At 43.9% G+C, this 22204-nt stretch overlaps 1 protein-coding gene across 1 annotated transcript in view; it reads right to left on the reverse strand.

Annotated features, from left to right (window-relative positions):
- Scd5 (stearoyl-CoA desaturase 5) overlaps positions 1–22204 on the reverse strand; it is a 71733-nt gene that overhangs the window by 47871 nt on the left and 1658 nt on the right. The window contains 1 exon segment of the mRNA XM_021163367.1: positions 21228–21356. Within this exon segment, the coding sequence (XP_021019026.1) occupies positions 21228–21356 (129 nt within the window).

Consider the following 22204-nt stretch of genomic DNA (forward strand, 5'->3'; position numbering starts at 1 on the left):
GATGATTTCGAGTTTGGCCCTGAAAGGGAAGCGGAGCTTAGATTAAATTTGGTCACCTGACACATGATTGCAACCCCACGCCAAAGCAACAAATCCTGATAACGTCTCTGGACAGGGAAGGTTGGTGGAGCTCGCTGGTTGGTGAGCACATTGATGTGCCGGGAAGGTAATGCTCCCTGACCCCAGGGGACAGGTCGTGGCAGCTCTGAGCCACAGGCCCTCCCAAACCTTACCAGATGTGGCTATTTCATTGTTCATTTTTAGGGAAGCTGAGCACTTTCTTGAGTTCTGAGCTATTCCGGTGAATTTTTACTGAAGCTAGAAGGTTATGGGTTTGTCACTGGCTAGTGAGAAGAGCTTGCTGAGAGAGCATGCAGACCTGAGTTCAGGTCTCCAGAACCCTCATAAAAACCTCGGCACTGCAGCACATACTTATAATCCCAGCCCTCAGGAGGTAGAAGCAGGAGGACCCCAGACGCATGCTGGACATCGGGTCTGGCTGAATAGGTGAACTCCTGGTTCAAGTAAGAGAATTTGTCTTTAAAAACAGGTTAGACAGCAACTGCAAAAGATTATAGGTGGTATCCTGTGGACTTCCCATGCATGCACATGTGTGTACACTTGCACACACACACACATGCATATACACAAACAACATGCTTAGTACTGGATTAGAACCACACTGAAGCCCGTCAATTTACTTCCCCAGTCACTCAACACAGCACATGATGGTCATTCCTCTCTATGTTTGCCTGTGTGTGTGGTCACTCCTCTCTACCTCTGCCTGGGTGTGGCCCTCACCTTCCCCTTGACTCTGCTTAGGTGAATTCTTTTTATCTTTCAAAGGTCAAAGGGTCAAAGAACCCTTTCAAAACCTGTGTGGCATTAGGCTTTTTCCAGCTATCCCAGCCGGTATTCGAATTTCTGCAGCCAGAACAATGTGAAGCCATTGAATTTAATTCCATACTGTCTTGTATGGCACTGTCCTTGCTGTATGCCAATCTAGCCAGCTCTGTTAGACTGTAAACCACCATGACAAGGGCCATTTCTTATACAGCTCCCTGCTTTCCTCAGTGGCCCATAACGGTTTATGTGACCTCAAAGGGAGTTGACCAGAGGCTTTACACAAAAACAATGGATGATTTGGTGGGTGAAACCTGGATGGAAACAATCAGATGTTTCTAGGTTTTACGGTAATTGTCTGGTGCAAGGTTAGAAATGTCCACATGCCATGCGACGTTCCATAAATCTCACCATCAATTAAATCTGTTTATTCAGTGGCACTGCAGGTATTGTAGCCTTGGAACTGAATGGCAAAGCAGTGGCATCCTGGAACAGTCCTGGGGGGGAACCTGAGGTTGGCACCAGGAGGAATTGGGGCAGGATAATTGAAAGCCCTGAGCTGTGATGAACGGAGCTGCTGGTGAGAACAGCTAATTCAGGAGACAGAGTCTAATGAGGGGAGGGGACGAGACAGGTAGTGGAAAGCCCCTGCCTGTGAGACCCAGTTTCATTGAGATCTTCATTAACGGCAGAAGCAAGGGTTACACATTTGGTTAATAAGATTTTTAGCTGGTTCTAAATTGGGAGCTGCAGCAGACACCGTTGAGGACAGAAATGTTACAAATGGGCCTACAGAGATTAGGAATATAAGTTAAAAAATGATCGGAATGAGATCTGATTTAGGAAAAATGCAAATGAAGGCAGCTAAGGGAGAAATCATTCGAGATACAGGCCCATCAGCAGGCTGGGGCACCTAGGAAACAGCAGCAGAAGTGTTTCTGTCAGGATGTCAGGGGAATAGGGGCATGCTGTAACAGCAGGCGGCAGGTAGAGAGAAATTGTTTGACAAAGACTGCCTTGCAACAGCCTTCCTTGACATCCATAAGCATGGTGGGAGACTAGCGGGGAGGGGGGGGTTTAGAAACCAATGAGACACACTCAGATATCTGGGTTTCATTCTGCCATTGTTAGGAGGGCTAAGCCTTGTAGCTCAGGACCCCCTAACTGTAGTTGTTTGGGATTGGTGAGGAAAACTGGTGCAGGATTAAGAGGGCTAGCCACCTGCAATTCCCCTAAAAAAAAAAAAATCCTCTTCATAAATCCAGCAACCCTTCATGATAGAAGTCCTGAAGAAACTAGTCCAGCATCTCTTCACGATAAAAGTCCTGGAGAGACTAGCCATCTCAACATTGAAAAGGCAATCTATCAGGCCCGCAGCCAGCAGCCAGCTAAACAGACCCAAAGTAAAGCATTTCCATGAAAGTCAGACACAAAGCAGCTCTGTTCCCTTCCCTCTCCTGTTCAATGTGGCACTCAAAGTCTTAGCTGGAGCAGTAAGGCAATTAGGAGATCCAGGAGATACAAATAGGAAAAGAAATCAGAATATTCTTGCTGGTGATGTTACTCAAATCATAAAGGACCCTAAGGACTCCTCCAGAACCCTGCTAGAGCTGATAAACACATTCAGCCACAAAGCAGGATACAAAGTAACACCCAGGAGCCTTCCTAGATGCAATGAGATGATACAAAGAAAGAAATCATTCAAACTAGCCTCGAAAATACTGGAATAAACCAGGTCAGGGAAGTAACAGACTTACATGATGGAAACTCTAAGACAATGAAAAAAAAAAAAATCCAAGAAGACACCAGAAGATGGGAAGACCTCCCTGTTGGTAGGATTGATATTGTGAAAAATGTTAATAATTAATTAAAATTTAAAAAAAATCTATAGAGTCAATACAATCTCCATCAAAACTCCAATGTAATCCTTCACAGAATTAAAAAAAAATTTCTTTTTCAGTTTCCTATGGAAACATAAAGAAGCCAGGGTAGCTAAAACAATCTTGAAAAATGAAAAATACTGCTGGGGGGGGGTGGAGGGAGGGATCTTACCATCCAGATGTCAAGCCATATTACATGGCAACAGTAATAAAAAGAGCACAGTACTGGCATGAGAACAGATACACTGATCAATAGCATGGTATTGATGCCAAAGCCACCTGACTGATGGCAAAGGCCAGCCATAGACATTGGAGAAAAGACATCTTCAGCGTACAGTCCTGGCCCTACTGAACAGAGAGACATGTAGAAGAGTTAGGTTAGATCCTTGGCTCTTACCGGCATAAGAATCACCTCCAAATGGATCAAGGACCTCAGCTAAGATTTGATGCCCGAGTCTGAGAGAGGAGAAGTAGGGAGTGTACTTGAGCTCGTTGATACGGAAAGAGAGTTTCTGAGCAGTACCAAGTGGTGCAGGCATCATGAAACTAAGAGCTTCTGTGTGGCAAAAGACGTCAGTCAAGTGAAGTGACAGCCTGGAGCATGGGCAAATCTTTACCTGCTGTTCATCTGGCAGACGGTTAGTATCTAGAACATACAAAGAACTGAAAAACTAAATACCAAGAAGTCAAACAACTCGGTTTAAAAACATGGAACAAGTTTTAACACAGAACAGAGTTCTCAAAAGGGTGAAATATAAATAACTAAGATACACTTTGTGTGTCTCTTTCTTTCTGTGTGTATCTGTCTGTTTGTGTGTCTGTGTGTATCTGTCTGTGTGTATCTCTTTGTATCTCTGTGTGTCTCGTTATGTGTGTCTGTGCCTGTGTGTGTCTGTGTTTGTGTGTCTGTGTGTGTGTATCTGTGTGTGTCTGTCTTTGTGTGTCTCTGTGTGTCTGTCTGTATACGTATCTGTGTGTGCCTATCTCTGTGTTTCTGTATGTGTCTCTGTGTGTGTGTATGTGTGTGTGTGTCTGTCTGTCTGTCTCTGTGTAGGTATGTGTGTATGTCTGTGTGTCTGTTTCTGTGTGTCTGTGTGTATGTATCTGTCTGTCTGCATGTGTCTATAATGTTCAACATCCTTAGCCACAAGGACAATGTAAATTAAAACTACTTTGAGATTTCATCTTATCCCAGTCAGAATGGCTAAGATAAAAAAAATTTTTAAAAGAAGACATGAGTGCTGACACGGGTATACACATGAGTGAGAGCTGACATGGGTGTGCACATGAGTGAGTGCTGACATGGGTGTGGACATGAGTGAGTGCTGACATGAGTGTGCACATGAGTGAAAGCTGACATGGGTATGGGAAGCAGAGCACATGTTCACCAGTGGTGGAGTGAAGTATCCGTGTGGGCTTCTTCAAACAGCTAGAAATAGCTCTACCGCACGATCCAACTACACCAATCTTGGGCATCTACCCAAAGGCCTCTACATTCTACTACAGAGAGAGCTGCTCGTCCACATTTACTGTTGCTCTGTTCACACTGCCAGATACTGAAAACAGCCTGGGTGTATCCATCCATCGGCTGCAGAATGGGTAATGAAAATTTACTACATCCATACAATAGAATATTGTCCTGAAAATAAAAGTATGAAATTTGAAAGTAAGTGAATGAAACTGGAAACTGCCATTCGGAGTGAAGGAACTCAGGCCCAGAAAGACACACGCTCTGTGTTGTCTGTTGTTCCTCTCATTTCATTAGCGTGACTCTCTACATGTATGCGTTCCATTTGGAATACCCACAGAGGGCAGGAAGTTAGTATGGGGACACGAAAGGGAGCTTCCAGGAAAGCAACAGTATGGTATAACAGGGTATAGGAGAAATAATAGAACAGAAGGGGTTAATTGGGTTGGGGATGGGATAGGATGGGGTGGGGGAGGGAAGAGATAACTAATATTAAAGACCTTTCAAAAAGTCATATGGAAATCTATGACTATAGAAGCTATCTGAAATTATCCTGTAATTCAGTGACCATGCCCTTACTAGACATTCTAACAAATAAAATCCCCAGTGCCAGGAACAGGTTACCTCTCTTTAGAGGTGCTGACCAGTGAGGTTCTATAAACCTCAAAACAGTACAGGGGATTATTGCCAACAGTCTTGGTTACCCTCCAGAACCTGACAGTAAAATCCTTTTACGGAAGATATCGTATACTTAAGTCACAGAATGAATACGGAGAAAGCAAGCTGGCACTGACCTGGAAGGTCCATCCATACTGGCTCTCTTCCATGATTCTAGAAGGTGCTATGCATTCTGCTGGTGGAGAAAGGAATTGTCAGCTATGAACTACAAAGATGACAGGTCTGGCAAGCCAGGCACGTTGATGTAATAATGGCATAAACATCATGGAAGTAAGCAACCATTCTCTGCTTGGTTCACGCTCCACGATGAGCACCCTCGCATCATTATCAGGGCCAAGAGCTTGTAGTTAGGCAGGTGACAGACACTAGAAAAGAACCCAGAACTGTTATTCTGCTAAATGAACATAGTATTAAAAATACTGTAACTTATACCCAGACATAAGTACAAGCTCACCCCTCCTTAGAGAGGCTTATTTTTGCAATAGACAGTGATTAACACAGAGGGAGGAGAAGGGAGCACAAACTCCCACTCCTAGCTGAGGAGATATTGGTAAGTGTGGTGGTTTGAATATGCTCTGTCCAGGGAGTGGCACTATTAGGAGGTGTGGCCTTGTTGGAGGAAGTGTGTCACTGTAGGGGTGGGCTTTGAGACCCTCCTCCTAGCTGCCTGAGGGCAGTCTGCTCCTGGCTTCCTTTGGATGAAGATGCAGAACTCTCTGCTCCTCCAGTGCCATGCCTGTCTGGACACTGCCATGTTCCCGCCTTGATGACAATGGACTGAACCTCTGAACCTGTAAGCCAGCCCCAATTATTATGTTGTCCTTATAAGACTTGCCTTGGTCATGGTGTCTGTTCGCAGCAGTAAAACCCTAACTAAGACAGTAACTGGTAGCTGCTGGAAAACAGAAAGCCTGCTTTCTTTTAGGCTGTGGTCTCTGGTAGGTTAACCACACTCCAGTGGATGGCCACACACCCAAGAGGATATGGGTTGCAAAAATCAGTCTTGATGATTAAAAAGAGAAAAATTAGTAAATAAATAAAAGGACACAATGTTGGGTGGGAATGGATCTGAGAGAAGTTGTGGGGAGGGATGAATATAGTCAAAATACATATACAATTCTTAACTTTTTTTTTTTTAAGGAAAGGGAAAAGTCTCCACTCTATCTGGGGAAGAGTGCGCAGCCTCTGGGCCAGTCAGCCATCTGTGGAGTCATCTCCTGTCAGGTTAGCCTCTGCTGGGTAGGTTTATCCTCCCATGCAGCACACTCTGCTGGGCAGTTTTCTCTCACCTGTTTTCATTGACCTAGATTTCCAACAACGAAGGAAGAGAGACTACTTGTGGGTATGTGCGATGATTTTACTCTCTCTCTACTGTAAAGGGAACTTTTGTCTCGGTAGGATGGGCAGTTAATTTTCACAGTAAAAACAGGTGGAACATGTTGGCTCTCTCACAACAGCTACAGGGTCCTGTCCCAGGTGTAGGCTCCTTGGCGTACACCCTCACAGAAAGCCAGCCTTAGGAGATAGTTTGTGGTACTGAATGTAGCTCAAAGTCTCCAGGGTCCTGTAGGTGCAATCTGAGTCTCTCTTATGCCAGTGTAACTCCTGAACTTTGTCACTCCTTCCTGTACCTTCCCAGGGCATTCAGAACAAAGTCCAAACCTCCTGGCAGGGTCTCACAGGGTGTGGCCCTGACACCCTCACCCCCACCTCATCTGGCTTCATTTATGACTATCTTTCCCAAGACATGGGTTGACCATACTAGATCTCTGCTTAGGCTCTTTCTTCTAGCTACTAGAATGTTCTTCTTACTTTCAAAATCTCCTTCTTTTCTCTTCCCTTCTCTTACCTCTTCTTTTCTTTTCTTTCCTTTTCTTTTCTCTTCTCTTCTTTGAGACATGATCTCATGGATCTCAGACCCCAAATTTACTATGCATCTGAAGATGACCTTAAATCCCTGCTTCTCCAGCCTCTACCTCCCGATGCTAGAATGGCAGGTGTGTGCTAAGATGCCTGTTTTACCTGGTGCTAGAGCTCATACTGACGGCTCTCTGCATGCTACGAAAGCACTTTACCGACTGGGCTGCATCCCCAGCTCCACAGGTGCTCTCCCCTGCTCCTTGTTTCATAGTGTGTCCTCTGCCAGGTCATCTCTGTTCTCTAAAGAAGCCACCTCCCTGTTATGTCACGCTGCTGCCCTTAAATTCTTCATGTTCAGGGCTGGAGAGATGGCTCAGCAGTTAAGAGCCCTGGCCGTTCTTCCTAAAGTCCTGAGTTCAATTCCCAGCTACCACATGGTGGCTCACAACCATCTGGAATGGGAACTGTTGCCCTCTTCTGGAATGCACCATAGATGCACACAGAACCATACACACACACATACATACATACATACATATATACATACATACATAAAATATTCTTCATGTTCTTCATCTGAATACATTCATTCATTCATTTGTTTGTATGTGCATTAGTGCTCTCTGTAACATATATGTCATTAGGACAGGGATCCCCGGAGTGTGGTACAGTGCTTAGCTCTTGTGTTTGCTGAACCAAAGGGTAAGTGCATACTCTATTGGAATAGACATTAGGGTACAGCTATAAGAAGCTGAAGTTGGCTTGCCTGCACTGGAATCTTCTCTGTCACTGAAACAGATGTGACATGCACTAGCAACATAGTATCTTTTCTTTTCTCATCTGTCCAGTCAGGAACAAAACAGTGCCTATTTGTGCTGTTCAGTGACTGTATAAAGTGTCTAATGAACTGCTTATATGTGGTTAGCACTGCATAGTTTTGTTATCATGTTGTCATTGTTATGATTGTTATATTACTCCAAAGTGCATACTCCATGATTGTGTGAGTCCCTTAGTGTATTTAAATGTAAAGTTTGATCTATTTCCAAATCACATCATAATTTCTGTATACTGGTCCAGCATGTTTAGAAGTCATCTCTTTTTAAAGACTTATTATATTATATATATATATATACTATAGCTGTCTTCAGACAAACCGGAAGAGGGCATCAGATCCCATTACAGATAGTTGTGAGCCACCATGCAGTTGCTGGGAATTGAACTCAGGACCTCTGGAAGAGCAGTTAGTGCTCTCAACCACTGAGCCATCTCTCTAGCCATAGAAGTCATCTCTTATCTTCACAGTAAATAAAAGCTAAACAAACTAAAGACCAGAAATTTTTACACCTATCAGAGCCTTAAGGTCATACTGCAGCCCTGTAAACTAGCAGGATGAACACAATGTAGAAGCTCATAGCCCAGGGACAGAGGCCTGCAGCGGGAGCCAGGAGAAAGAGCACATATGTTGTAAGTGATGGATGCAGTGGTTAGGGTGGACATTGGAAGCTAAATCCACGGGACTCGCTGTCCCAGGGAAACCCAGCACGTTCATGAACTTTACCTGCAGGATCTTATCAAATTCTCACTATGACAATCTCAGGAAGATGGCCTTGGGTTTTTTTCAGGAGAAGATAAAATCAGTCGTTTTAAAAATTCAGCAAGGGCCCTCCATTCCCCTTAATAAGACCTGTTCTCTAAAGAAATTGTTTTACAGGGACCTAAACAACAGGAGTTTTACCTAAACAATCTGGACAAAGAAAAATACGTGCCAGGTGATGGCAATGCCTTTGATCCCAGCACTCAGGAGGCAGAAGCAGGTGGATCTTTGAGTTTGGGCCAGCCTGGTCTACAGAGCTAGTTCCAGGACAGTCAGGACTATACAGAGAAATCTTGTCTTGAAAAGAAGGAAGAAAAGGGAGAGGGGGAAGGGAAGGAGAGGACAAAGAGAAGGAGGAGGACAAGGAAGGGTAGAAAGGGGAGGGAAGGAGGGGGAGGAGGGAGAGGGAAGGAGGGAGGAAAGAAAAAAAACTGAGGAACAAAAAATAATTAAGACCTAACTGTAAGCTTCCTTCTGTTATTTTGATCTTGCGTGTCTTAGTCATGGTTTCTATTCCTGCACAAACATCATGACCAAGAAGCAAGTTGGGGAGGAAAGGGTTTATTCAGCTTACACTTTCCACATTGCTGATGATCACCAAAGGATGCAGGACTGGAACTCAAGCAGGTCAGGAAACAGGAGCTGATGCAAAGGCCATGGAGGGATGTTCCTTACTGGCTTGCTTCCCCTGGCTTTCTCAGTCTGCTCTTTTATAGAACCCAAGACTACCAGCCCAGGGATGGCCCCACCCACAAAGGACCTTTCACTAATTGAGAAAATGCCTTACAGCTGGATCTCATGGAGGCATTTCCTCACCCGAAGCTCCTTTCTCTGTGATAACTCCAGCTTGTGTCAAGTTGACACAAAACTAGCCAGTATATTGTGTTTCAGAGATGGGATGCACAAACAGTCGACTCTGTTGTCTTGGGCTTGTGGCATCATGGTGATGGTGGCTGCTCACCTCTTGACAGCCAGGAAGGAAAGGTGAAGAGAAGAGGTACCGGGGACCCAACATGCCCTGGAGCACCTCCACCTGAGACAACCTCCTGCTACTCAGCTGTACCTCCTGATGGCTCTACCAATGCCCAATAGAGTCATAGGCTGGAGACTAGGGTCTCTGGGGGACGGCCCAGATCCAAACAGGAACTTCTCACTAACAGAATGTGTCCTTTTCCCTCCCCAGCTGCTGGCACATCAGTAGGACTCCTACATGCCTGTGTCATTAGAGGGGACTGTGCATAGAAGGAACTGGGTCTACACAACATTTTAAAAAGCTTTTTATTGATTCTTTGTGAATGTCACATCGTGAACCCCAGTCCCACTCATCTTCCCACCTCTTCATATCCACCACCCACCCTTGCAAGTTAAACAAAAACAAGCAAAAATAAATAAATAAGCAAAACCAAGCATAGAAAACATCTCTTTGTGGACGCTGTAGTGTGTCACAGTGTGACACACTACAGTACACCCCTCTGTCCACACATCTGCCCTTGCAAATGTGTATTGAATGAGTTACTCACTGGGCTAGCTCGAGGTCTCTGACTTCTTTAACACCACCAATGTTAGATATTCACCAGGACTCCTCCCATTTATCCTGCAGCTTTGAATCTGCAGGACCAGCCCTTTCACATGCTCCAACAGTTCACAGATGATGTAGATTTTTGGGTGGGACAACTCAAAGCCCTGGATCTGAGCCTGGGTGGTAGCTGAGCTGGTCAGCCCGCAGGCTCTCCGTTATCCACACCACCAAGGTGAGCTCTCCAGCACTGCTCTGGCCAGGCCACCCAAAGCTGCCATCGCTGGCAGGAGGCAGGGTCAGCTCTCCTGTGTTCATGCCATCAGGATCAGCTCACAGGCAATCACACCACCAGATCCAGCTCCACTGTGCTGGCCAGTCATGGCACGAGGTCCACTCTCCCAAGTGCTGCAGCCTGTGAGGGGCTGGGCCAGCTCTCCTGCTCTCATGCCCTCAGAGCTGGCTCACCCGTGCCTTTGCTATCTGGGCCAGCTTCAGTATGTTGCCCAGGCAAGGTGCAGGGCCCACTATCCCAAGTGCTAGCACCAATGAGAAGTAAGGTCAGTTCTCCAGAATGCCACAGCTAGTGATAGGCGGGGCCAGTTCTGCACAGCGTTTGGACCACATCTGTGTGGTCCCAGGTGGTTGCCCAGACTAGGGACATCTCCATGCTCTCCAGTGGTAATCTGAGCCACAAACATTAGCACCAACCCCTGCTGCTGCATGGTCACAGGCCCAGACATGGCTTTCAGCTGCAGCATAGACTAGAACTTCACCATGGCCTCAGGTGGCAGGGCTGGCTACTCACTATAGGCTTTTCCCTATAACCCTCATGTTTCCAGTTCCATCTCTCTTCATAATGCTCAGACCGTTCTGCTTCTCTCTCTCCCATCTACCTCCCATATTCTTAGACTCTGTAGTGGCTCCCATGGCAGACGGGCCACACAGTCAGTGGTGACAGGCATGGTGGTGACAGGCTGTAGACACCTCTTGCCCTGGGCAGGCACAAAGGTGTATGTATGTGCTGCAAGCAGAACTTATACACATGAAATAAAAGTAAATCTTAAAAAAAAAAAAAAAGTAAAGCATGAATCTGACAGTCAATCCGGGGGTTGTGAGACTTTCATTAAGTTATATAAAGGGGCTGGAGAGATGGCTCTGTGGTTTAAGAGCACTGGCTGCTCTTCCAGGGGTTCTGAGTTCGATTCCCAGCATCTACATGGTAGCTCACAACCATCTGTAATGGGGATCCAATACCCTCTTCGGGTGTGTCTGAAGACAGTGACAGTGTACCCACATACATGAAATAAGTAAATAAATCTTTAAAAAAAAAAAAAAGAGTACCTGCTATAACTCTCAAAGAGGATGTAACTTTGGTTCCCAGTACCCAGGTTGGGTGACTCGAAAGCACCTATAACTCCAGGTCAGTAGGACACAATGCCTCTGGTGTTCATGGGCACATAAGTACACATCATTTTAAAAAAGGGAGGGGGAGGCTATATAAAATATGCTTGTCTTTCAGGAATCCTTCTGGTTGTTTGGTCTGTCGGTCCTGCTGCACTTGACTGAGAAGACTCTGTAGTCTTTATTATTTATTATCCTGAGGGAGTGGCCTGGTAAATCTGGTCTGTTTCATAGAAAACCTGTCATATAGTTTTATATGAGGAAGTAATAGTTAACAGTTAGCTAGAGGCTTTGTAGATGACCAGCCCCTCTGGCTAGATAGAGATCTGGGTAAGCAGGCTCTGAGAGAGGTAGGCATGAGATATGTTATGGAAACTTGGGTTCACAGGTTAGAAAGCACAGTGAAGCCAGCCAGAAGATGTCACACGGAATACCACAAGGATCCTGCAGTTCCTAACTAGAAATGTTCATAGCACGGACATGGACCAGACTGGTTTACAACCACAGAATTTTGTTCTGCCTTTACAGCATCACAGAGACCTGGAACGAGTCTTCATTGATCACAAAATGTTGTAGCTGCTGTTTACTTTTTTTTTTTAAGACACTATTAGGACTTCCTTTAGAACAGGAGAAGGAGTTCTCATGCCACGTAGGACAAAAATCTGTGTAAGACATGTGAATAGAGAAGAGGAATTTTGTTATTGTTACCCAGGGAAATCCAATCAGAGACCTGGCTTTCTGTTGGTCATTTACAGTCATCCGTCAATTCAGTATTCCAGAAAGTTCTACCTTACTCCACCAGTGAGTTTAATGTGAGCCTGGCAGCACTCTTGCCCTATAGAAGATAGATCTGGCGAGCAGCCTCCCACCTGCTGCTGGGCATAGCCCTGTGTACTGTACAATCAACTCAAAGAATTGAATGTAGTCTGCACCAAGCCGGCAGAGTTTATTCGGGACACTCCTCTCTCTGGGGTGAAGAAATGGAAAATCCCAGAAACCTACAGGCCACCTGTGTCTTCCAGGTGAAAAATGGACCCTGGGAAACAGCTCAGGGCCCAGAGCAGTTCATGAATCATTTCTGTGGAAGCCCTGGAGTCCCTATATCTACCACCTTCTCTTTCAGCATCCCCACTGGTGCCCACAAACACCCAGCTGAGTCTCTCACTCCCAACCCATGCAGACAAAAACAAACCAAAAGAAAAAAGCAGATAGTCAAACAGAACACAGACAGGAAGGAAGGAAGGAAGGAAGGAAGGAAGGAAGGAAGGAAGAAACGAAGAAACGAACGAACTATTAAGGACACAGATTCTTTAAAGCTGAGCTCAGTCACCAAGACACCTGTATAGACATCTCAGGGAACATGAGACAGGGTGCATAGCAAAGATCCTATACTTAGGAGCAGTCAAACTGCAGAAAAGCAAAAAAAAAAAAAAGAGAGAGAAAAACTTGAAGGAAGAGAAGGTGAAGAGAACCCTTGGCCTATTTCACAGGAGTGATGAAAAACTACACCAAATTTCTCTTCAGAAGCCATGCCAGTGGCATGAGAGCAGAACACTAACCATACTGAGAGCAAAACAGTAGTCCTAGGAATTCTGTGATTGAAAGTGTTCTTCAAAAGCAAAATGGACTTACAAAAATGGAGAGAATTTGTTGCCAAGAAGTGGAACCAGATCAAGAGAAAGAAGTGTATTGCAGTCAACAAAGCTAAAAGGAGTTGGAGATCTGAAGAGCATTTTGACATCAGACATGGGATGTAGAGATTTGGGGGTTGCCCAGCTTGTTTTGGTTCAATATTTCCTCATAGTGCTCCCTGCCTACATTTTGAAACAGTAAAATATATCCTGTGCCATTCTATGTTGTGATCTGCTCTTCTATTTTTATTTTATAGATGATTACAGTTAATAGATTGCATGAATCTCAGAAAAGACTTTGAACTTCTTAAACAAGTTTGAGACTGTTGTAGACTATGAGGACTTTTGACACTGGACTAAATGCATTTCGTTATGGCTACAAACCTATGTGGGCCAGGGAATGGAATGTGGTGGTTTCAATAGGTATGACCCCCATAGACTCATGTGTTTGAATGCTTGGGCATAGGGAGTGACATTATTAGGAGGAGGTGTGGCCTTGTTGAAGGAAGTATGTCACTGAGGGGGTAGACTTTGGGGGTAGGATATATATATATATATATATATATATGCCCCAGTGTGGAGTCCAGTCCCCTGCTGCCTGTGGATCAAGATGTAGAACTCTCAGCTCCTCCAGCACCATGTCTGCCTGCATGCTGCCATGTTTCCCACCAGGATGATCGCTGCCTGTGCCTGGACCGCCTGCTGCCCAACCCTACTTGCCCTTGGGTGTTGAAGATGAGGTGGTTCAGAATCAATGGTACAGACTGCAGGAGCAGGTGAGAAAGCCGCAGCAAGCTCATGCGAATGCTGCTGCAAGCTCCTTTAATACCCTCCACCCATGTCCCATTCGTCCCAAGAAAGCATCTCTTCCAAACAGCAGTTCCTGATTATCTGGCATTGTCTGTCAGCAATCCTTGATCTCTCAGGAAGTCTTCAATTAGGTCCTTGTCGAAAGCTTTTGGTGCCCCACTTCTAGGAATTTGGCATTTGTCACTGGGCTCAGACAAGGAAGTGGGCTTAGATAAGAATATTAGAAACAGCGACGATGGGGCTTTGTTTGCTACTTTGCTGAATTACTACCTTGTGTGATCTCTTTGCTTACTACTCTGCTTAATTATTATCTTGTGTGATCCTTTTGCTTACTACTTTGCTTGATTACTGTCTTGTGTGATCTCTTTGATCTAAGAACTGATCATGTTTTTTGGATGTACCTAGAATGATATAAAAGCAGGCTGGGAAAGAATAAAGCTGTTTCAGCCTTAATACAGTCCGGAGTCACGTTATATTTTTGTTTGTTTTTCTTCTTTTTCAATCCTCCCTCCCTCTCTTGAGACCCTGTTGACTGACTGAACTGGCTTAGTCAGAATGTTGCCCAACCTGGGGCTCAAGTAAGTGGGATATAGTGAAGGACACTGCTGAGAGAGGAGCACTCGAAAGGGAAAATGAAAGGTAAAGGAAAATAAAAGGTAAAGGAAAATAAAAGACTTGGGCCAGTGGTGGATAAATTTTGTAAAGAGAGACAAGGTAATGTATTTTGTGTATGTGTTTAGAGTTATGATAGAATATACAAGATTGAAGATAATTCTCATAGATGCTTTTAGTCTTTGGATCCTAATTAGAGATAGCTCACATGAGACAGAGAATGGGTTTCAGAAAAGCAGTCCTCTCCTCTGTGTGGGATGCTTAGACAAAAGAGAAGAAACATGAACATAGGCTGTTCTGGAGCTCTCCTAGGGAGAGGAAGAGGTCTGGACATGTTCTGCTTCCTCCCTGACTCCTACTGGGGGAATGCTTCCTTCTGGTTCTGGGTCCCTTAGGTAGGATATCTGGGTCCCTTTGGCACACTAGTTCCTTTCCCTTTCTGTCTATTGTCTGTCCTTGGTGTACCAATCTGTCCATGTCTGTCACATTATGTCTATGTTTTCATTTTGTTGCTTGATTGTTGCTCTGTGTTTCACGTTCAAAAGAAAATAAAATGGTTAAAACTTTATCTGCTGGTTGTTCACCCCTTGATTTAGTTTTAACTCTTTCAAGAAAAAAAAAAGTGGTCTCAACTGACACAACAAAAACTGATAGACTTTGGAGCCCTGCACCTGTAGCTAGGAATATATCACAGCTGGAGAGGCCTTGCCAGGAGCTGATTGCCTGTACAAGCTGCTCTTAAACAGTCCAGCAGCTTCTCAGCTTCCATGGTAAGGAAGTTGATGGTTGTTTCTCCTAGAAAATCTCTGTGACTGTGATTATTGGGTTCAAGTTTATTCTCCCTCGAAACTACAGCTAGAAAAAGTAAGAAAATTTTGTCCACTCTAAATAAGTAAATGTGTGGCCACCTCATGTTTGTTTAAATGTACAAATATGTTCTGCATGTTTGGTTATAGATTATTGACTTATAAGTTATTGGGTATGATTAAAAATTTGTAACATGGGTAAAAAAAGATTGGCTTAAAACTGGTAACTCAGGGTTGGAGTAATTCTAGACAACAACACATGATATAAGCCAACCCAGGGAAACAGGTCTTTAAAGATACCTCTAAATTGGGATAAATTTTGTCCTAGAAACCAGACTTATTAAAGATAGGACTTAAAATAATGAGGTATTAAAAGCTGTACCATCACACATTCATATATAAGAACTGGCAGCCAAACTTTCTAATATGAAAGTAATGAACTTGGTATTGATTTTAGAGAAAATGGATTGTTTATACTGCTAAAAACTGATTTTGCTTTTCAAAGTTACAATATCTTTATAAAATAAAAAAGAGGGAATTATGTCCCTGTACACCACAAATTTACTTAAATATTTAAAAATTTGGATGCCAAAAAACTCTCTGCTGAGTGTCTATGTCATCCTACAACTTGACATACTTATGCCTAGGTGAAATGGAAAGATCCACTTATTGGCATATGATCCCGATCAGGTATTAATATGGGGAAGAGGTCATGTTTATGTTTTTTCTGCAGGATGCTGAAGAAGTATGGTAGCTGCCAGAGTGATTGGTGAGATGTGCTGATGCTGGGACAAAAAAAAAATGATGCTGACTGTGAGCTTGCTGAGTAACCTGACAATGGGGACAGGGAAGCTGTATTGGTCCCGTGTTTCTGACCTACCACTGGTACATCCAGCAGTGTGGTCCAAACTGGAGATTCTCCTGCTTGGAGCTCCCTGGACAGAGAGCTTATAATAAGATCATGACTTTCAATGCATTTGGTGATGGGATTTCTGTTTGCTTTATAAAGAACAGTACAAATGATGGGTGTGTTTCTGTGTTTCCTTAAAATTAGAATCTTATTAATTGGTCATGTTAAAGTTACTTTTGTTTCTTCTATGGTATTTAATGTAAGTTGAATTGATTGTACTCTTTCCAGTTGTGTTAATGTATTGAAATCTGGCACGCCTGTTATGGTGGTCTATCAATCAGCTTTTGTATTATTGCTTGTGAGTATTACAGAACCTTGGTATTCTGAAAAGGACTTGCAAATACCGGAAGAAGTGAGTCAGACTTTAAGCAGAAGCAAAAGGGTAGTGGGCTTGATTATTGGTGGTATAGCAGCTTTGATTACATTAATAGCTACTAGCACCATTGCTTCTGCAATTGCTTTGACACAAGAAGACAGCTATTTTTGTTAATCGTTTAGCAAAAAATGTTACTAAGTCTCTGAGTATTCAAGAAGATTTGGATAGACATCTAAAACAACAAACTGATGCTGTTATTGATGCTATTCAAACTATTGGAGAGGAGGTTCAGAGTTTAAGAATAAGAAGTAATTTTGAGTATCATGCTAAATACCAATGGAAAATTCAAAGATACTTACAGGGTTTTGGCATAATTCTAACACCTCTCTGGATATTTTAACTTTGCATCAGGAGATCATGAATTTAAGGAATACAAAGCTCAAAGTAAAGTCATCCCAGGAGTGGGGGTTGGGGGAGTGTGTGGCATTTCTTTAATCTTGGTCATCCTGATTCATGACTTAAGGTTAGTATTTCCATCTTGTTCAAGCTGCAAGAATGGCTTATATAGCTTGATCATGTTAGCCCTCCTTGTCCTGGGAATACTTTTATTCCTGCCCATTGTGATAAAACTTGGCTTTAACAACATCCTCATGTTGGTGGCCAAAATACATAGCTTGAAACTAAAAATGGATCCCCAGACAGAGTTTTTAATCTAACAGGCTGGTTGCCAAAGACAGATAACTTTCTGTACAATGCCTTACCAACCTAAGACAGAATTACATTGTTTTTGAAAATGTAAATTCCAAAATAGGTAAGGAAGGCATTCTTGTTAGAATAACCTAAGATAGGTGCAGTCTTGTTTATGAAATAAAAAAGGGGGAGATGTTGAGAGCTTTTGGTGCTGCTTCTAGGAATTTGGCATTTGTCACTAGGCTAGGACAAGGAAGTAGGCTCAGATAAGAATATCATCAACAGTTGCCATGGGGCTTTGTTTACTGCTTTGCTGAATTATTACCTTGTGTGATCTCTTTGCTTACTGCTTTACTTAATTGCTTCTAGTGTGTGATAATTTTTATAAGCTTGACACAGGGAGTGGCACTATTAGGAGGTATGGCCTTTTCGGAGTAAGTGTCACTGTGATCGTGGGCTTAAGACCCTCACCCTAGATTCCTAGAAGCCAGTCTTCCACTAGCAGCCTTCAGATGAAAATGTAGAACTCTCAGCTCTTCCTGCACCATGCCTGACTGGATGCTGCCATGCTCTCATCTTGATGATAATGGACTGAACCTCTGAATCTGTAAGCCAGTCCCAGTTAAATGTTGTCCTTATGAGGCTTGCTGTGGTCATGGTGTCTGTTCACAGCAGTAAAACCCTAACTAATACATTGTGTGGTCTCCTTGTTTATTACTTCAATTGATTACTTTGTCTTTGATCTAAGAACTGACAATGCTTTTGGATGTACCTAGAATGATATAAAAGCAGGCTGGAGAGACATAAAGCCGCTTCAGTCTCAGTATGGCTGGAGTCACGTACTAATTTTGTCTAACTGTTTTTTTTTTCTGTTTCAATCCTCACTTCATCTCTTGAGACCCTGTTGACTGACTGAGCTGGCTTGGTCAGGTCCTCCTGCAGGAGTTGCCTTTGTGGCTGTGTGTCTCCCCTCATGTTTATGTAAAGGTGGCTACTGCCATTCCTTCATGGCATCACTTCATAGGTGATAATGGACTAAACTTCTAAAACTGTAAGCCAGCCCCAATTAAATGTCTTCCTTTATAAGAGTTGCCTTGGTCATGGTGTCTCTTCACACCAATAGCACCCTAAGACAGAAACCAAAGGGAAAGTCCAGAGGACTCTATTCAGGGGGCCAACCTTACACTGCCAGACTACACCACTCTTTTCATAATCCTCCCAGACTGTTCACAGGCTACATGATTTAAACTCACTGTGTTCCCACTGGATCACCACACATTGTCATGGCAGCAAGCCTTACGCCAACCACATAGACAACTTTCACCTAAGTCTAAGTGGCAATATTGTGAAACTTCCCAGAGTCATTTTTTAAAGATTTTATTTTTATCTACGTGTGTGTGTGTGTGTGTGTGTGTGTGTGTGTGTGTCTGCGCGCGCATGCGCATGCATATGTATGTATGTGTCGTCTGTATGTGAGATGTGTGCACATGAGTGCCAGTGTGAGATCCCCTGGAGCTTGAGTTAGAGACAGTTGAGGCCACCCAATGTAGACGCATAGAACCAAACTCAAGTCCTCTATAAGAGCAGTACATGCTCTTACCAGCCGAGCCCTGTGTCTACTCTACTGGGCAGCCGTAATTCTAACTTCTCAGTAGATGGAATGGCCCTGTGAAGGCAGCAGAAGTGTGACAGCTGTTCACCGTTGTGACCACAGAGTCTGGGGGGATGACTGACATGTGGGTGCCTGATAAACACTGTAAGGAAAATTATTTTTAAAAAGTTTACTGGAATGTGGAACTTGAAAAAGTCTTCATACGTCAAATGGGATCTCTAAAGGTACTTCCTAAAGCCATTCACTTTTATTTATGTAACAGACAAACACTGTTTTCCCTGTGATAGGGCTAGAGATAAGTGATAGCATGCTAATTGTCATAAAAGACAAAAGGAACAACCACATTTACTGGATGCTAGTATAAGCACTTTTTAAAAGCGTAATCCAGACTGGCTTTGAACTTGAAATCCTTATGCCTCCGAAGTGCTAGGTTAACAGGTGTGTGCTTCCACACTGGGCTGGCTCACAGTTACCTCACCTTTCCTGTCATCCAGTGACTCTGAGTGTGATGCGATTATGCTCCCCTTGTAGGCATAAAACTAAAGACCCAATACAGGCTCTTAGCTAGCAAATGCAAAGCCAAGAGTTTGTTCTAAGGCCTGGGTCCATCCTCTACCTAGTACTTCCTTTAAAGTTGCATTCTCTGCCCTGTGATGTGTTGTTACGGAAACACAGCTTTTCAAATGTTGGGTTATACACAAATAATCTCACTGAGCTTAGACTCTCAGCTACAAGTTATTCATCTTGGAAAAATGTTCTGATAGTTGGAGTGTTTTATAACCACATAAATGTGTAACTGGAAGCTAAATACAATAAACTGCTTGAAAGAAAGAAATTAAAATTGTCAGTCCGGAGTGGCATTGCAGACCTTTGTCAATGAGCTCAGAATCTATAATAAAGAATGATGCAGCCATAAGATGAAGGCTGAACTCAAAATAAAAGGCAGAGTTCATGCTGCAGAGAGCAAGCAAAGAAATGGCGGTGAGAGGCTGCTGCTGGTCCTCTGTGCTCAGCAGTGTATCCGGGGACTCTAGTACTAGGTCATCGCTGTGCTTGAACGAGAAGTCTAAGTCCCTCCTGCCAAATAAGTCTCCCAACTGAGCTATTTGCTTTATGAATAATCCAACTGTAGAGAGGCCTAAAATGGGGGAATGAATTAGCCACAGGGGCAATTAGAGAAACACTTGGGTGTGATATTTAGAGAGATGGGAGGCCCATCTCAGGAAGCCATAGCAGCTGCATGTCCAAGGCCACAAGAAGGCTCCTAGGTTGCTTGATTCCCTAGATTTTAAATTGCGGTTCCTCCTGGATGAGTGAAGATAAACCAGGTCCAGAGTTGTCTGTGTGCAAACATGCATAGAAACTTTGCAAACAAGTTGTTCCCACCCAAGCAGCCTGGATCATATGAGGAATTGGGAAAACAGAAATCTATGGTCAACCCAAATCCCAGCAGCTCAGAAAGTGTCCAAAGCGGTGGGGAGAACCCAGAACTGGAATTAATCAGGAGGATACAGCCCAGTTCCAGTGCAAAGAGAGCAGTGTCTAAGTTTCTCTTTAAGTTTCTCTAGTGCACAGCAGCCTTCAGGGATTATGTAATAACTAGCAAGGAAGGCAGTCTTATTTTTACAGGGGAATGAGCTAGAAAGGATGTGTGATTCACAGCTAGCATCTGTCGGTGTTAGGTCCCCGAGTCCTGGACTCCGGATCTCACAGACCTCCTACTGAGATTCTGCAGGGCAATCAGAGGAGGAGGCCTTGCAAGCATGATGGCTTCAGTGTGAGAGTGCCCATGCCTGCCCAGCCTGGATGACCCACACTTTACCTCTATACATTGAGTGAATTCTTTAACCTTATTAAGTCTCAGCTGTGGGTTGTGACTCTTTTGACAAACTTCTATCTCCAAAAAGTATTTACCTAATGATTCATAAATGTAGCAAAATTACAGTTATGAAGTAGCAACAAAAATAATGTTATGGTTGGGGTCGCCACTGTATTAAAGGATCACAGTGTTAGAGAAGTTGAGAACCACTGGTTGAGAGGATGGAGATGTCACATAGTTGCAGACTACCTGCCTAGCACACATGAGGCCCCAGTTCTGCCTGCAGCATCGTATAAACTGCCTGTGACAGTGCCTCTAACCCCTGCACTTGGGAGGATCAGGAATTCAAAGTCATCCTCGACTACATAATGAATTTGAGGCTGGCCTGGGCTACTTGAGACCTTATCTCAAACAAACAAAGAAACAAACCCACCAGTCTCCTTACCTGTAAATTGGGGTTCATGTAACAGCTAGTTCATGGGGTATCGTGAGGTTCAAGTGCAAAATACATAAAGGTCAGGCATCACGGTTATCTTCATAGCATGAATTCTGGATGGAGAAGTCTCCTTCCCTCCTTGACAGCATGACTTGAGGCACAAAATCCCCCAAGACACATTTTACTGTGTCTATAGCTCCAGGAAAGGGAAAAGAAGAAAACCCTGGTGCAGCCTGAGAGTGAGAGGTCACTGGGCCTAGAGCAAGGGGAGAGAAGGACCTGCCCAACTTTCCTCTCCTCCCACATTGCCAGCCGGTTCCCAGGAGCCCACCATTCCCACATGGAATGGCATGGAGTTGGCAGCAGCCAGAAATATCCTGAGAGGCAGCTTGGCCTTGTAGGACCTGTGACTCCACAGATGGTGGCCACCGGCCGTCACACACAGGGCAGTCAGGAGGAAGCAGAAGTAGGCTGTAAAACACAAGCAGGGACAAAGGTCAACCACTGTCACCAAGCCTTTAGATTATCCTTCGGTTTTCCCTCCCGAGTCCATGGGAATGGTGTCCATCCAAGGAAGGTGCTGTAACAGGAAGAATCAGTAAGTTAAGAAGATGTACTTTTTTGTTTGGTTGGTTGGTTTTTTGTTTGTTTTTGTTGTTGTTGTTTTGTTTTGTTTGTTTGTTTTGGGTTTTTTTGGTGAGTAGCTTTCCATAACAGGGAAAGGTGGAAAGAGGTGGAAAGAACTTTTTGGAAACTTTGGCCTAACTTCCAGAGGCTTTCAACACCATTTCTCCTCAACACCAAAAAAGCCTTTTATCTGCTGATCTTTCTTCTGGTCTTCATGCAAAGGCTCAATCACTTGAACGCCTTTTGCATTCTGGTTTGCCTGTTGCCTACACTTCTGGAAGTGAGGGCTCTCCCCATCTCTTCCACAGCCCTTGTAAGTGTTCTAGAAAGAGCGTGTCTGTAAGCAGCCTGCCCATATCATGGTTCCACGCGCCTCGTTTTGAAGGAAATTAGGGTAGGCTTAGCAGCAATGAAGTCTGACTGGGGCCAATAAGGATGAAAATAAGCCTGACCATAGGAATGATGAGATTTGCCTTCAAAAGAACTAGAGATGGAAGATGTCAGATGAGGCATGGTTTTATAGCCAACCTAGAATAGGACTTAGAGACCATACCATCTCTAAAGCTCACCACAGGTGCTTCCTTCCTCCATTCACAGTTGAGACTTCCTGAGCGGTTGACTGGTAAATCCTATGTGTAAGCCCTACCCTTACCTGTTGCCAAGAGACCCCATGTCCCTGTTGCTGCTGTTGC

Source organism: Mus caroli, chromosome 5 (genome assembly GCF_900094665.2).
Source record: "Mus caroli chromosome 5, CAROLI_EIJ_v1.1, whole genome shotgun sequence".
NCBI lineage: Eukaryota > Metazoa > Chordata > Mammalia > Rodentia > Muridae > Mus > Mus caroli.